A 17895-nucleotide genomic window follows, 5' to 3' on the forward strand; every position below is an offset into this window, starting at 1 on the left:
AGTGATGGTTTTACAAGGAGCTTAGCTTTAGGCCCTATTCATACCTGCGCATCACAATATCAGGTTTTTTTCTTGACGTGTAGCTTAGGGCAACCCATTTACTTGAATGGGCTGCCCTACGTGTGACAATCTAGCCAAAGTAAGCTTCCATATCTTTTCAAGCAGTGAGCGTCATGTGTTTTTTTTCACTGTTCATTTGTCGCGTGACAAAATGTGTTTCCTAGCTGTGTTTGGGGTGTCATGAACTAATGGCACCCCAAGTTTGATGCGTGTTCCCAGAACATGCAGATGTGAATGGGGCTTGAACCTGATGGGTTAAAAGTGAATATAGTAAGGGCAAAAAAAGTTTGTTGGCCTCTATTTGTCCATTTTTAAAATGTACTATAGCCAAAACTTAATTTTTTTTTAATATATGAATATATATATACGATAATATATAAAATGGGATTTTTATTGCTTTCTTTGTCCCATCAAGAGATCTCAGCTGAACCTTTTCCCTTCCCATAGCACCCGATCTGTGTTTGCATTAGATATGAAAAGGCTACAGAGTGACTGCTAAGAGTAGGGGGATCTGAATTGCCTGAGAGCAGTACCTGAATGACTTTCAGTACTCCTGTGAAGATTGAGGGTCAACTGGCCCGCAGTGGCTGTAACTACATTTATTAGCAAGGGCTTTTTTATGTTTGTTTTTACTGCTTTTTTAAAAAAATATATCAATACTTGAACGTTCTTAACATGGCAATAGGATCTAGGATCACTTCATAATCATTACCATTGATAAGATAATTGATAATTCACAAACCAGGAAGTGGCAGTTTTATGTTTTTGCTAATTCTTAGTATAGCATCTTTCTAAACTCATTGATAGTTGGAGAAGGATGCTTTTTGCCATCATTTCTCATCCTCCGCTTAAAGCGGAGTTCCACCCAAAAGTGGTAGCTCCGCTTGTTTGCCTCCCCCCACTGCCATATTTGGCACCTTTTGGGGGGAGCGAGTACCTGTTTTTGACAGGTACCCCCTCCCATTTCCAGCTCAGTTTGCTGTGTCAAAGTGAGCCGGAAGTGCAGCCCCCCTCCTTCCTTTCGCAGTGTCCTAGGAACCTTCACAGGTCCCAGAAGACTGCCAGACCAATCAGGATGCGTAGAGCAACTTCCGCATGTGCAGTGGGCACCTGGCTGGGAAGTTGCAATCTGTCAGAGCCTGGTTCCCACATTTTGAGATGCCGGCACCAGGTAGAGAAGAACAGAAGGGATGGTGTGGGTGATCACTTCACTGGGATCCTGAGTCAGGTGAGTGTGTGTTTATTAAAAGTCTGTAGCTGCTGACTTTTAATAAACACAAAAATGGCTGGAACTCTGCTTTAAGTCTGCTAAGCACAATATACAGTATATGAATGGAATTAAGGTGCAAAATGGCTTGAAAGCCTGAATTTTACAGCAGTTGTCACTTATAACTTTTAAGTGGCAATAAATTATTGGATGGACTACTTAAAGCTGTAGATAAAGCACAAAACTCTACTGATATAGCTTTGATTTTTTTCTTTTGTAAAGTTAGCTAATATGACTAGCTGGACTCATAATGGGATATACTGAAAAAGATGTTACTTATGGCTATATATTAAGGGAATATGTTTTTTTACAGCTTGTAGGCCAAAGCGCTTACTAGTTTATATAAATCCATATGGTGGAAAGAAGAAAGGAAAGCAGATCTATGAGAAGAAAGTGGCTCCATTGTTCAGTCTTGCCTCTATCACTACAGATGTCATTGGTAAGAAGAAACATGGTTTTTCTTCACTTCTAAAACTGCAGCTATGGACACTGGACGATGTATTGTACATGAGTTAATGTATGTCAATAATAAAATGTGTTTCTAAACTGAGGAGAAACACACAGACTTCCAGTGCTGTCTTCTAAAAATGCTAGCTGCCTGGTTGCCATAGTTGACTCTCTTGCTTCAGTACTCTGAATCCATGACCCAGATCAAGAATTCATACAACAATTCCAAAAAAGTTGGGATGCTGTTTAAAATCTACATTAAAATAGAATGCAATGATTTGCAACTCTCAAATGCATGTTTTATTCGCAATAGAAAATATGAAATGTTTAAACTGAGAAAATGTGCAGTTTTAAGAAAAAAGATGATTTTGAAATTGATGGCAGCAACATGTCTCAAAAAGTTGGGACGAGGCAACAAAAAGCTGCCAAAGTAAGTGGTACTAACAAGGAAGGGCTGAATGAACTAATTAGGTTAATTGGCAATGTGACAGTCGCGGCGTCAGACCCCAGCCCTTCTCACCAAACTCGTGACCGAAAGACTAGCCAATCTAAAACCGTGCTGTCACGAGCATAATAATGCCACGCCCAGCTGCACTCTGCACAAGTATTTTCCAGGTAATGGACCACAATCTGTGTATCTGCAGCCTGGGAGTGATTGTTACTGGGTCAAGTTAATTACGCAATTAACCCTTCACACTGCCACCACCTTCTTTTTGTATAGAGAAAGAGGAAACTTGGCAATATCAGCAATAACACTATGTTGTTTGCATAAGCGTTGGTATACCACTGTCACCGCAGGCAGAGATATACTGAAGTTTAAAACACACACACAGTAGCGATCTTCAGAGGCAGGGGTTCTTAGTTTGCATTAAAGAGCTTTAGAAACAGTTCAACACTTTCAGAAAGTAAGATTTATTACTAAAAGGTCAAAAGGGTGCAATAAAAATATTTACAGAAAAAGATGTAGCCAATGTATGTATATATAAATATACAGAAAACAATAGCACAGCAAAGAGATAACAGAAGTTTAGAGCTATAAAGTACTTGCCGTCAGCCTTGGTTTTAAGCAGATCAGGTTTCAGAGCCAAAAGGATACTTTATCTCCCAAAGTTAGTTCCGATGTTAAAAGGGAGAATCTTCAACTTCAGCTCAGCTTTTTCTAGGAACTCAGCAGGGTGTCTCCTTTAAAGCAGAGAACAAATCGCCTCATTTGGGGAGGGTGTTGGGGCAGAGACCCAAGCTAGAACCAAAAACTCTCATAATTGATGTCATGGTTCATAACTTGGTGCATTTAGCAGCCTGGCCACTAGTAGAATAATATGCAGATGCATCTGCTGAATGGTTAGATATGAAATATGACATACCTGCTTGGATGGTTAAGGAGATATAATTTTCTGCTCTCCTGTATATGCCAGCTAGGGGGATGTAATATATCAGGTGACTGTATTAAAGTGAGCCGTCCGAATATGTGCTCCATGTTTATGTATTTATGTCCTATTTGAAGATATAAAATTATATGGAAAAGTGAGTTTTTCAATGTAAGTCTGTTTTTACGACTACCCGGAATGTCTTTGAAGCTCCGTAAGGGCTGGTTTATGGTTTTACGATCCCTTCTCCAGCAAGAGTCTCGCAGAAATGGGCACCAGCTAGTGGGCTTTATAGCCATGACGCCCTCCCAATGGGTTTTCTGCCTGTGATCTCTGTCATCACCCAGACCACGTCACTCAACAGAGAGGGAGGTGGGATATTGGAGGAATCTGATTTGGGAGAGAGAGATACAAGATGGAGGGGTTTGGAGCAAAATGGATGACCGCGTCCATCTCTGTGTGCATGATTGCTACAGGCAACAGGTCAGTAACATGATTGGGTAACAAAGCTTCTTGGAGAGTCAGTGTCTTAGAAGTAAAGATGGACTGATGTTCACCAATCTGTGAAAAGCTGCATTTAAAAATTGTTGCACAATTTCAGAAGAATGTTCCTCAACGTAAAATTGCAATGCCCTTAAATATATCCTCCTCTACAGTACATGGTATCAAAAGTTTCTGAATCTGGAGAAATCTCTGTGTGCAAGGGACAAGGCCAAAACGCAATATTGGATGTCCTTGATCTTCTGGCCCTCAGATGGCACTGCGTTAAAAATTGGCATGATTCTGTGATAGACATCACTGTATGGGCACAAGAATAGTCCAAAAATCATTGTCTGTAAACACAGTTAACCGTGCCATCCAAAAATGCAAGGTAAAGCTCTATCATGCAAAGGAGAAACCATGTCTGAACATAATCCAGAAACACTGATGTCTTCTGTTTGTCAAAGCTCCTTTATAATGGTCTGTTGACGTTCTTTTTGGCACCCATGGGTGCCACGTCCTCTGGACTAAACAGGAAAGGGACCTTCTGGCTTATTATCAGTGCTCAGTTCAAAAGCCTGCATCTTTGATGTTATGGGGTACATTGGGGTACATTTGTGCATATGGAATGAGCAGCTTGCACATCTGGAAAGGCACCATCAATACTGAAAGATATATCCAGGTTTTAGAGCAGCATATGCTCCCATCCAGACAATGCCTTTTTAAGGGAAGGCCTTGCAAATTTCTGCTGGACAAAGCTAAACCACATACTGCATCTATGAAAACCACATGGCTTCATGGTAGAAGAGTCTGGGTGCTTAACTGACCTGCTTGCAGTCCAGACCTTTCACCAACTGAAAATATTTGGCACATCTTGAAATTAATAATATGACAAAGAAGACTTTTGTTTAGTAAACATGGCTCTTTCCCAACTCATGTGAGACCTGTTGCTACCATCAACTTCAAAATTACCTTATTTCTTTTTCTTTAAAACTGGATGTTTTCTTTGTTTAAACAGTTATTATATTTTCTATTGTGAATAAAATATAGGTTTGAGATTTGCAAATCATTGCATTCTGTTTTTATGTAGATTTTATACAGCATCCCAATAGCATCAGTGACTGAATGTATTGAAGCCATTGCATCAGTAAACCAGCCAAGCACATGGCATTTCCAGAAAGAATTCAGCTAAAGCACATGCCAAACTGTTTTCTTATATTTAGTGTAAAGCGTTTTTTTTTCTTCTTTTCTGGGGTCCCCTGCCGGTGATTTTGCCACCTCCTTTTCTCAGAGTGCCCCCATAGCAAACCACTTGCTATGGGGGCACTTGTGTGGGTGAATGCATTTAAATCTTTTTCCCTTTATTTTCACCTAGTGATATGGCCAGGAAGTCTGTTTGTTTGTTTTTCAATTTCCTTCAAGGCCTTATGCGCACTGCAAGACTTAAATGCGTTCACCACATAAATGGTTTGGTAAGCTACAATATAATTTTGTAGTGTTTTAATTGATACTGCTTTAACTTTTTGCCCAGTGTTTGTACTTGTATAATTTTAATACATTTTGTTAGATTGTAAACCTCTCAGAAGAGACCAATGTTAAGGTCCTTTATAAATTTTATATATATATATACTATGTTGCTATAAATAGGTTTTCCGAAGGATTCTAGCTAAAATATGAAATCAGATACCCTTAGAAACATCTTTAGGGAAATCCACAGGCTGTGTTATGAGTTTATTGTGGTTTGATCATTGTGTTTAGCATGCTTCCAGTTCATTGGTTTGGCTTCTTGTGTTCAGTTTAAGAACAGGTATGTCAGGTTTAACATAAAGGGCTCGTTCACACTAGCCTTGTGTGCAGGCGACAGAGAGGCGTTTGGGAAGCGTTTTTACCGCTTCCCAAACGCCTCTGCCAATTCTGCACATTACAGCACATGGTGCTGTTCTAACGGGAGCGTTTGCGTCGCGTCGCGGCAAAACGGACGCCTCTGGACGAGTCAGGAGGCTTTGAAGCCTCCTATTCTCGTCTATGGTGCCGCTCCGCAAACGCCCGGCCGGCGTTTGCGGTGCGGTTGCGGGGCGTTTGCGGAGCGGTAACACCACTCAAACTGCATTATAGGCGTTTGTGGGGCGTTATTAACGCTCGGCAAACGCCTAGCAACTGCCGCTAAACCGCGCATGCGGCGTTTGCGGAGCGTTTGCCGAGCGTTAATAACGCTCCGCAAACGCCGGACCAACGCTTGCCAAAAGCTATAGGGGCGTTTGGCAAGCGTTGGCAAAACAGCCTAGTGTGAACGAGCCCAAACACTTCAAAATAAATGTATTAAATGTTTTATAGTTTTAACTTGTCATAATGCTTTTCATTATATGGTCATTTGTCAATTTATATTACAATTATACTATTTTTGTATTGTGTTTTTAAATTATATTGTGTTCGTACCATAAATATCTATCTATTAAAGATTTAGATCTGAAAAAAAGGTTTTTGTTCAACTGTGTAATGGGGTATTTATAAGCTATAATCTTTGCTTCATAGGCTGTTGTACACGTGAGGTTCATACTTGAATAGTTCCAGTTTAGTCACTTATGAAAACTGCAAAATTAATTTCAGCATCCTTCGGTGTCAACTGATAAATATCATTTACAACTAAATTGTTTCTTCTGTGCTGTAACCTTTTATTTTCTTCACAGTGACAGAATATGCAAACCATGCTAGAGATAATCTTTATGAAGTCAATCTGGATAAATATGATGGGTGGGTATTATATGGCAAAAATTATATTTGTTTTTCTCTTGTTGTTCTATTATTGTAAGGTAAAATAATGAATGCAGATAAAAAAACTTCATGCAACTTGGTGAATTTACCCTATTGTCTGCCAAAACCTTATATTGCTATCCTAAGTTTCATTTTCATTTTGTGTTCCAGTTTATATTTATAGTCTTCAATATATAAACAATTTTGTAAAAAAAAAAAAAACTGATTTTATAAGAAAGGAGCAGTTGCGCTCAACTTGGCAATCAAATAGAAATGATCACACATTATATTAAATGTCTATTAAATGGTAAAATGGTTTTTCCTACTTAAAACGGAACTTCACCCTCTCAATCAACATAGACTATTTGTGATCCTTATGCTGCTAGAATTAGTAAATGGGTAGAAAAGTATATACGATTTTAATATACTAAGATATACTATCTTGTTTTTTTTTTTTAATTTCTTCAGTTACTTCCTGGTTTCTATGCCTAGGCAAATAATGCCATACATCCCAGCAGTTTTCAGGAGTGGAGGGAGGGTTCTCAGCTCAGCCAATGCCTGAGCTAGGGGCATATGGATTCCAGGAAGTAAGTGCTACATGAATCTTCTGCCTTTACTCAAGATGACCACTGTCTGAAATGCCAGGGCATGTTTTTCAAAATATTTCTCTGAAAAATAAAGCATGGAGACATGAATGTATGGGTGAGTTTGGTTTGAATAATAAAAATGAAATAAATGTTGTGTTTGTGGTGCTCAGATGCAGTGCAGTTCCACATTACAGTGATTTGTAAAGGTTTTTTTTTCCTTCTCTTCTTTTTAAAATAACAAACATGTTATACTTGGCTACTCTGTGCAATAATTTTGCACAGAGTGGCTTGAAACCTGCTCTTCTGGGATGCCCCACCGCCACTGTGGGCTCCTCCTCTTCACTGTGTGCCACCATAGGAAACCACTTCCACACAGTGCAGCTTGGTCCCGCCCACCATGGACCACCTTGCCTCACCCCTCACTGGATTTGATTAACTGCAGCAGTGAGGAGAGAGTGAGAGCAGGATTCCTACACTTGGGCACAGCTGGAGCGAGATCAGATTCAGGAAAGTATTTGAGGGTGAGGAGGACTGGGGAGAGCTACACATAAAAGGATTTTTACCTTAATGCAGATAATGCATCAATGTAAAGAACTTGAAGCATTTACAAGCACATTAAACTGGCCATACACTGGTAGATAGTTTTGACTGATCGTTCCTAGAAAAAAATCTTAATATTGTTAATAATACCAGCAGAAATTTGACGAATGTTGTGCGAAAGTATTTCAAAATGTAACTTGCTTTTAACATTTTATTTTAGTATGAATGGGATTTCATGAACAAAACCCCATACACTGTTAGACATTCTTTAATTTTTCATCCTGCTCCTTCGAATTTTCTTGTCACTATGGTCATAAACGATCATTTATTTGACCTGGACTAATGATTAGAAAATCGAACAGTGGTTCAGAAAAAGAAAAAAATTCAAACAATGTTCTATTAGCATATGACAAGCTTTACATACAGTTTGTGTCTGTGATGGGAGAAGAGGGGTATTGCAGAATTCTTTGAACTATTACTTAGACTTTGTAGTCTTGGTGGTCTTTACCTATATTAAGCACAACTGCCATATATCCAAAATCAGACTAATAATAAAGAATAACCATTGTCTGTATCTTGTTCTGATATATAGAACAACAATCTAAAACTGCATATCCAAACCTTTTAAGTAATGTGCTCTGCAGGTCCATCTTTGCACCATATACCTTCTGTTTTCTACTGTTTGCTCTGCAGTGTGATTTTGTTATTTCTCTTTTTAGTGTTTTAAGGCTACGTTCACACTAGCCTTGTTAGCAAGCCACAGACAGGCGTTTGGGAAGCGTTTCTACCGTTTCCCAAACGCCCGGGAAAATTTCTGCACATTGCAGCACATAGTGCTGTTCAAACGGGAGCGTTAGCGTTGTGTTGCGTCGCGGCAAAACGGACGCCTCTGTTCGAGTCAGGAGGAGTTGAAGCCTCCTATTCAAGTCTGTGGTGCTGCTCCGCAAACGCCCAACCGGCGTTTACGATGCGGTTGCGACGCGTTTGCGGAGAGGTAACACCATTCAAACTTCATTATAGGCGTTTTTAACTCTTGGCAAACTCCCAGCAACCGGCGCTAAACCACGCATGCGGCATTTACGGAGCGTTAAAACAGCTCTGCAAACACCAGACCCGTGCTTGTCAAACGCTATAGGGGCGCTTGGCAAGAGTTGGAAAAACAGTCAAGTGAGAACGAGCCCTTAGACCCTTATCTAAGAGAGGATTTCTGGGTAATGCCCTGTTTTGCATTGGGGTTGGTAGTGAATGCCTTACCCTCTGTTAGATTGTATGTCTGGTCATGCAGTGACCTCTGAAGGCACTTAAGTCTTTCCTGACAATGCCCAATGTTCTGCTGTGATAAAGGCAAAGAATCAGGAGAGTCACAGATTGATAGCTTTTCATTTACTTGAATGTTTCCTGATTTTGTGAAGATTCTCGCAGTATTGGAATCTAAATGGTAATGTTTTACGAATTAAATGAGTCATTTATACGTATATTTGGGAGAAAAATATTTAATTGATTGATTCAATCAGTTTTCAGATGGTAGGGGAGTGCACCAGCCCGGTCCACCAGACGTATTAAGAACACCAATAGAATCTGGATGGCTGCACATCTTGATGGCTTTATTTAATAAATAAAATTACCACACACACAGTGTAGAACAAGAGGGGATAACGCATTTTATGCCCACCTGGCGCCTATTTGTAACCTATTGGCTTGTTACACCTGCTCTCAATATATAGGAATACAAATAACCAAAGTCCCGGCATCCAGCTGCAGCAAACAAACCAATTAACTGTTATGGATTAATTTGGCTTGTTTGCTGCAGCCATCTGGGTTCTATTCAATCCCTTACAAGTGGTTTCCACCAAAAAACCTAAATAAATGTCCAAAACAAGTGCAGTGCTACACCCTCAATATATATATATATATATATATATATATATATATATATATTTATACATAACAAAAACAATTATAACAAAGAATATGTAAATCCATGTGAATTAAAGAAAATCATAAATTACCAATTTCATCTATGAAAAGTAAACATAAATATACTCAGTGAGAAAACAAAGAAAAAAAAAAGTATTTGTGTTCTTATTAAAGTCCATACAATAGATCATCCCTCATAAAAAGAAATAAAAGCCAGCATAAAGAACTTACATGAGCACCGCTGCTCTATGCAAGAGACATCAACATGTGATGTCAGTGCAACAAGCTCCATCCTGTACATTTCATCCAAAGGGATGCCCCTCTTGGACGAAACGCATCAAGAACCTTTATGTTGTTTTACTTATCTGATGGAATGCACATTCCCCGACCACATGTTGAATTAAGTTCCCCATATGGAGTGAAAATGGATGACTTCATTTTGGCACTAGAGTGTTTGGCCCTTTTGATGAGGAGTGTGTTTGCAGGCAGAAGAGATTGTGGCTGAAGTTGCTTGCAGTGGAGATTTAAAACCACTGGGTTTACAAAACCTATGTACCCCTATTTTGTGGTCCTTCTTTTGGTGAGTGTGCGCTTGACTTATTTTGCGGTTGGGATCCACATACAATTTTCTCTCCTAGATGGATTGTTTTTTGATTGATGGAAAGTTTCTTTAGGTTTTCAAGATTAATCAAATATCAAACATTGGACTATTTTTAATTGAACTGATTATTTTATTTCAATTGACACTAAACACACATGGTGTATTTAATTGTTTGCTTAAGGTCTACTCATTGGCACTGCAGTTATGCTTAATATTATATTTAGTACTTTTAAAGTGTTAATAAACCCAGGACCCTGCATTCACTATATCTGCTCTCCCTGTACACAGAACATGGAGATGCTATTATTTTAGTAAATATAAACTGCTAAATACCCTTTTCTCATCAGCAGTTAGAGCAGTCTTGTGACTTCTATCCGTGTCCAGCTGAGCACATGTTAAAGCTTGTAGGAGGAGTTTACAGTCTGCTCTAGGAGGATGCAGGATCCCTGAACTCTGTCTGTACAGTGTTGATTGACCCTGTGCTGATCTCATGCACTCTCCCAAGGAGAAAAACAAAAAACCTCTAGCAATACACACCAAACTGAGTATGTGCAGAGTGACTCCACATGATGTCTCATCAGGAGATAAGAGGGGGGCACTGGAAGAAGGGGATGATCAGAGAAGTTGGGATCAAAAATACTTTTTACACAATGCAGAGGATTAACCCCTTAGGTTCCACAGTGAGTATAACAAGCATACTTTACTGCATACACAGACTTTTACTGTTGTGGGTTTAGTAACACTTTAAAGGATAAGTTCACCTTTTTCACAAAAAATAATAAATGGACATTTTTTTGCAGGGAAAAAAAATGTCCATTTATTATTTTTTGTTAGAAACCTCTGAAGCATTGCCCCAGCGATCAGTAGATCGCTGAAGCCATGTCATACATCCTGTGCGAGCAAGCCAGTACTTCTGATAGGAAGAATCAATGAACTTAACTGTTCAATGAGGACTACAAGCTGACAGCCGCTAAGGGTGTTGGGACCTGTAGTCCTTTCATTCACAGAGGACTGTGAATGAATGACACGGCCATGTGGCTGAGCTGTTTTTTAAAAATGACAGCTAGTATGGGGGAACTTCTTCCCAGATTTCTGTCACAGGCAGAGAGGGGCGGCGGCTGCAGGATCGGGAACATCTTACACCCAAAAAATGGGTGGAACATGTAATGTTCCTAAAGGTGAATTTATCCTTTAACCTTTTGATGGAGACATAGATGGATTAGCGAGTTTGCTTTGAATAATAATAATGAATCAAATAGTGTCTTCGGTTTATGGTGCTTAGATGCAGTTCTCCTTTAATAGTTCATTAAGGGACACAGATGTGTAAGGACTTTTTCAGACGCTAAGTTATGCTGCAAAGCTGACAAAAGCTCCCTTTTTAGTTTTCTGGATCGGATGCACCTTGGCACTGTCTTGGTGGCCACACCCAGACCTTGTCATTTACTGTGTCTCTAGGGCACTGGACTCTGCTATTGGCACTTTCAAGGTGCCTGGTAACCTTTTTTGTTAGTCACAGAGTGAATTACAAGGGCTGTAATACACCTGCCAATGTAAACCTGTCCTTGAGGTCTCCTTTGACGTATGTCTGGATTGCTTTTTCTTACTTGGGTCCATATGTCCCTCTGAGTCTTTGTTGGTTCTGACAAGCAAGACTGCCTCCTCTGCGTTGAAGCTTTCCATAAATGTCAGAATTTATGCAAAGGATCACTTCTATGATTGCTGACTCAGAACATTATTATTAATATTCTATAGGATTTACAGTCATGGCCGAAATTGTTGGCACCCTTGATATTTCTCCAGGAAATCATGTATTTCTCACGAAACGTATTGCATTAACACATGTTTTGCTATACACATGTTTATTCCCTTTGTGTGTATTGGGACAAAACAAAAAAAGGGAGGAAAGAAAGCAAATTCGACATAATGTCACACAAACCTCCAAAAATGGGCTGGACAAAAGTATTGGCACCCTTTCACAACTGCGGATAAATAAGAATGTTACAAGCATGTGATGCTCCTGTAAACTCACCTGGGGCAAGTAACAGGTGTGGGCAATATAGAAATCACACCTGAAAGCAGATAAAAAGGAGAGACGTTCACTTAACCTTTGCATTGTGTGTCTGTCTGTGCCACACTAAGCATGGACAACAGAAAGAGGAGACGAGAACTGTCTGAGGACCTGAGAACCAAAATTGTGGCAAAATATCAACAATCTCAAGGTTACAAGTCCATCTCCAGAGAACTAGATTTGCCTTTGTCCACAGTGCGCAACATTATCAAGAAGTTTGCAACCCATGGCACTGTAGCTAATCTCCCTGGTCGTGGACGGATGAGGAAAATTGATGAAAGATTGCAACGCAGAATAGTCCGGATGGTGGATAAGCAGCCCCAAACATGTTCCAAAGACATTCAAGCTGTCCTGCAGGCTCAGGGAGCATCAGTGTCAGCGCGAACTATCCGTCGACATTTAAATGAAATGAAACGCTATGGCAGGAGACCCAGGAGGACCCCACTGCTGACACAGAGACATAAAAAAGCAAGACTACAGTTTGCCAAAATGTACTTGAGTAAGCCAAAAGCCTTCTGGGAAAACGTCTTGTGGACAGATGAGACCAAGATAGAGCTTTTCGGTAAAGCACATCATTCTACTGTTTACCGAAAACGGAATGAGGCCTACAAAGAACAAAACACAGTACCTACGGTAAAATATGGTGGAGGTTCAATGATGTTTTGGGGTTGTTTTGCTGCCTCTGGCACTGGGTGCCTTGACTGTGTGCAAGGCATCATGAAATCTGAAGATTACCAAAGGATTTTGGGTCGCACTGTAGGGCCCAGTGTCAGAAAGCTGGGTTTGCGTCCAAGATCCTGGGTCTTCCAGCAGGACAATGACCCCAAACATACGTCAAAAAGCACTCAGAAATGGATGGCAAAGAAGCGCTGGAGAGTTCTGAAGTGGCCAGCAATGAGCCCAGATCTAAATCCCATTGAACACCTGTGGAGAGATCTTAAAATTGCTGTTGGGAAAAGGTGTCCTTCCAATAAGAGAGACCTGGAGCTGTTTGCAAAGGAAGAGTGGTCCAAAATTCCGGGTGAGAGGTGTCAGAAGCTTATTGATGGTTATAGGAAGCGACTGATTTCAGTTATGTTTTCCAAAGGGTGTGCAACCAAATATTAAGTTAAGGGTGCCAATACTTTTGTCCAGCCCATTTTTGGGGTTTTGTGTGACATTATGTCATATTTGCTTTTCTGCCTCTGTTTTATATTTGTTCCAATACATACAAAGGGAATAAACATGTGTATAGCAAAACATGTGTTAATGCAATACCTTTTTTGTGTGAAATACTTGATTTTCAGGAAAAATATCAAGGGTGCCAACAATTTCGGCCATGACTGTATATAGCGCCAACAGCTTTACAATATAACAGGAGACAATACAGCAACAATACAGTTCAATACAAGAGGGATAGGAGTTTACAATCTAGGAAGGAGGGGTTAGTGATACAAAAGGTAGTAACTGTGTGGGATGGACTGGTTGGAAGAGTAGAAAGCTCCATTATTAGCTGAGGGCAGGATAGGCTTCCCTGAAGAGAGAGGTTTTCAGAGATCGCCTAAAAGTGAGCAAAGTAGGCGATAGTCTGATTAATTGGGGTAGAGAGTTCCAGAGGATGGGGGAAGCTCTGGTGAAGTCCTGGAGACGAGCATGGGAGGAGGAGACAAGGGAGCTAGAGAATAGGAGGTCTTGCGGAGAGTACAGTTTGGGTGGTATTTGGAGACAAGATTGGTGATGTAATTTGGGGCAGAGTTATAAATGGCTTTATATGTTATTGTTAATGTTTTGAATTTTATCTGTTGGGCAACGGGAAGCCAGTGGAGGGATTGGCAGAGAGGGGTGGCAGATACAGAACGGTTAGTAAGGTGGATGAGTCTGGCAGCAGCGTTCATGATAGACTGAAGAGGGGATAGCCTGCGATGAGGTAGACCAATGAGGAGGGAGTTACAATAGTCAATGCGAGATATAACAAGGGAGTGAATAAGTTGCTTAGTGGTTTCCAAGGTTAGGAATGGTCGAATCTTGGAGATGTTGCGGAGGTGTAGTCTACAAGATTTGCACAGTGATTGGATTTGGGACTGAAAGGACAGATGGGAGTCTAGGATTACACCTAGTACCCTGGAATGAGGGGAGGGACTGATGATTGTGTTTATTGATCTTGATGGAGAAGTCAGGGGAGGGGGCACAGGCTGGGGGGAATATTAAGAGCTCAGTTTTGGAAAGATTGAGTTTGAGGAAGTGGAGTGACATCCATGCCAATATGTCACTTAGTAGGTCAGTAATGCAAGAGGAGACTGAAGGGGGGTGAGAGGCAGAAAGATAGATTTGTGTGTCATCAGCATAGAGATGGTACTTAAAGCCATGGGAGTTTATCAAGTGACCAAGGGAGGAGGTGTAGATAGAGAAGAGGTCCAAGGACAGAACCTTGAGGGACCCCTACAGAAAGAGGGAGTGAAGAGGAGGAGGCAGCGTTACAGGTAACGCTGAAGGAGTGCTGCGATAGATAGGAGGAGAACCAGGAGAGAGCAGAGTCTCGGAGGCCAAAGGAGTGGAGTTTTTTGAGGAGGAGGGGATGGTCAACCGTATCAAAAGCCACAGAGAGGTCATGTAATAAGAGTATGGAGTAGTGGCCATTGGTTTTAGCAGTTAGTAGATCATTAGTGAGTTTTAGTAGGGCAGTTTCAGTGGAGTGGAGTGAGCGAAAGCCAGACTGTAAAGGGTCAAGAAGTTTGTCAGTGAGGTAGGAGCTCAGGCGATTGTAGACTAAGCATTCTAGGAGTTTAGAGGTAAATGGCATCAGGGAGATGGGTCTTAAGTTGTTCATGTTGGTGGGGTCCAGGGAGGGCTTTTTAAGTATGGGAGTGATGTGTGCATGCTTTAGAGGGGAGAGGAAGGCACTGTTAGAGAGGGAGAGATTGAAGATGTGAGTGAGGGAGCATAGGATGGAGAATGAGGGGACGGGATCCAGGGGGCAGGTTGTGAGACGGGCTTCTGAGAAAACCTTAGTGACCTCTTCGGTAGTAGCAAGGTCAAAAGAGGAAAGTGTTGAAGGAGGTTTAGTATAAGGTATGCTAAGTGGGATGGATGTCTGTGCAGTGGCAATGCCCCTACGAATTGCGTCAATCTCATGAGCAGTGAGTGAGGTACTGGGTGGAGGTGGAGAAAGTAGAGAGTTAAAAGTAGAGAACAGACGACGAGGACTGGATGACAAGGTATTAATAAGAGTGACAAACTAGGCTTGAAAGAACACCTTTCTTCCAGAGCTTCTACTCCAACCTGCTCTCCATTTTCAAAGCAAAAGGGGCATTTGACCCCATTTTGCACCTGCATGCTTTTACTCCTAGCGTTCAACCTCTTCCTTCTTGCAAAAAAAAAGTGTATGAATCTCTCTGTGCAGTCATTACCTCCCAACTTCTGGGAGAATTTCTGTCTTCAGTGGACACCAAGGATGGCTACTTGTATGTCTCTTTCTTTTCATCATATCAATGCTTCCTGCATTTTGCTGTGGGTAACAATACTTCGGTTGCTGCCCTTGCATTTCAGAACAAAAAAACTCTAATCCCCTGCACTAATACCAATCTTTTCCATTTTAAAATAACAAAAAATAAACAAGCTTACTACCCCTATAATATAAAGCCAATAAATCTAATTAATATGCTAAAAATAAAGAGACTTGACTTGTAGTTAGTGGGACATGAATTTCTTTTGAGCCTTCAGCTTTCCTATAACACTGAGCATTAAGAGAGGGCTTGACAAGTATTTGCTTTGAATCTAGCAAACAGCTAAAAAAGTTTACATTTTTTTTAAAATAAAATTTCAACGACAAAACCCCTTCTCTTATATAACCCTGATGCCAAACTTTGCATGACACCGGTTTACACATGAAGAATACACAGAGGTGCCGGTATGTGAAGAAGAAAAAAAAAGCTTTATTTCTGCTGCGTGTTTTTTTTTTTTAAGATGTTAAAACATGCCTACTTACACCCCGTTCCTGCCCAGGCCAATTTTCAGCTTTCAGTGCTGTTACACTTTGCCAATGGCGTGGTCATGCAACACTGTACCCATATGACATTTTTTAGATTTTTTTGAAGACAGAGCTTTCTTTGAGGCAAAGCTTTCTTGTGGTGGTATTTAATCACCACAGGTTTCTATTTCTTGCTAAACAAAAAGTCATAATTAAAAAAAAAAAAAAAAAAAAAAAAAGTTTTTCCTAGTTTGTTAGAAAATTTTGCAAATAAGTAGTTTTTCTTATTCACTGATGGGCACTGATGAGGTGGTATTGACAAGGAGGCAATGATAATCAGGCCACTGATGGGGCTGCACTGATGTTCAGTGCCCTGATAATCAGTGTAAATATGCATGTCAGAATTGCTGGTTACTGGCTGTACTTTCCTCATGCTGTGACAGCGAGTGAGGAAAGGACTGCTGATAACCAGCAAGTCTGTTTACAATGTGATCAGCTGTAATTGGACCTTTACTTCCATCTGTGGTCAACTGTGGGGTGCGGGGGGGGGGGGGCTGTGCAGGGGATGCTGGAAGGACTTCAATAGACTCCCTCCCAGAACTAGCTGAACTCACTGTAACCGCCATTCGGTTATAGCATGGTTGGTAACTAGGTAGGTGGCAATAGGCTGACAAAAGCCCAGGTGCCAGGACACAATTTCTAGTTGCCATTACGACCCGGCGCCTGGAATTTGTCAAGCCCTGTATCAAGAGATGGTTGTAATTTTTATTGCTGTGTGAGTTGATTCATATGTGATTGATATATGGCATTTTGATACTTTCTACTGGAGTTGCTTATGTTTTGAAACCAGTACCACACTGAGGGGAAGTGTATAAGAGGAACTGGAGCACATTCTGCTGACCTATCCATACCTGTTGAAAAGGGGAAACTTTGGATGTCGTGCCAGATATAACTTTATGGCTCCACTTATAAGGGGTCATAATTATCCAGTAAGCCTTTTGCCTATTGGGGCAATACTGAACCCTGAGGTGGAAATATCACTGGATATTGTTTTGAAGAATTATAGACACTTATGAAAAAATGTTTTGCACTATAATAGTTTTGTGATTTATTTGTAATTCTTTTTCACATGCGCTGGTAATTACTTCCATTTGGGGGTGTCCAGTGCACCTTGAGTTTTTACTAAGTTACTGGCTTCTGTTCTAGCATTGCTCTTGCATTTGCATTTTGGGATACCTGGACAACATCTTATTGAGGAGAACAGTTGGCACAGACTTTATCAGTCAGTGTCCACCATTCTGCTAAGACTCTTCAAAGGTTCGGTTGCCTCATGAACTTTCAGAAGTCTAAATTAAAATCAGACCATTGCTTGGAGTACCTAGGCCTCCAACATACTGATCAGTCCAAGGTTCCCCTTTTACAGGAAAAAAACCTCTTGACCCTCTGTTTCCAAATTCGCACCTTGCCATCCTAGAACTGTCCTACTCTTGTTTTTACATGAGTTTTGGGTCTGATGGTGGCAGTCCCCTGTCTGTGTGGGACAAGAAGGCACATTCTCTGGACAGTGTCCAAATCTGATAATGTAGGAGAATGGTCCCTTCACCCGGAGGTGTTCCAGGATCTCTGTTTAACAACAGACTGGACAAGTTTATCTCCAGATGCAGGGATCCTCTGGCCATTGCAATGGATGTTTTTGTGCCTCCATGGTGATTAGTTGAACCTGACCTACACCTTTTCTCCTCTGAAGTGCTTCTGTGCTTATTTCATCCGTTCAGCAGGATCAAGTTGGAGGGCATTTCAGTGATAATCATTACACAAAACTGGACCACCCAGTGGTACTGCAACAATGAAGAGAAAAGAGTTC

General features: G+C 40.8%; 1 protein-coding gene across 1 annotated transcript in view; it reads left to right on the forward strand.

Moving 5' to 3' along the window:
- CERK (ceramide kinase) overlaps nt 1-17895 on the forward strand; it is a 117274-nt gene that overhangs the window by 55690 nt on the left and 43689 nt on the right. The window contains exons 5-6 of the mRNA XM_089684800.1: nt 1641-1766; nt 6309-6372. Coding sequence (XP_089540926.1) covers nt 1641-1766; nt 6309-6372 — 190 coding nt within the window. The remainder of the gene's footprint in view (nt 1-1640; nt 1767-6308; nt 6373-17895) is intronic.

Source organism: Staurois parvus, unplaced genomic scaffold (assembly GCF_062004578.1).
Source record: "Staurois parvus isolate SC_StPar_1 unplaced genomic scaffold, SC_StPar_1.0 ptg000019l, whole genome shotgun sequence".
In the NCBI taxonomy this organism is placed as follows: Eukaryota; Metazoa; Chordata; class Amphibia; order Anura; family Ranidae; genus Staurois; species Staurois parvus.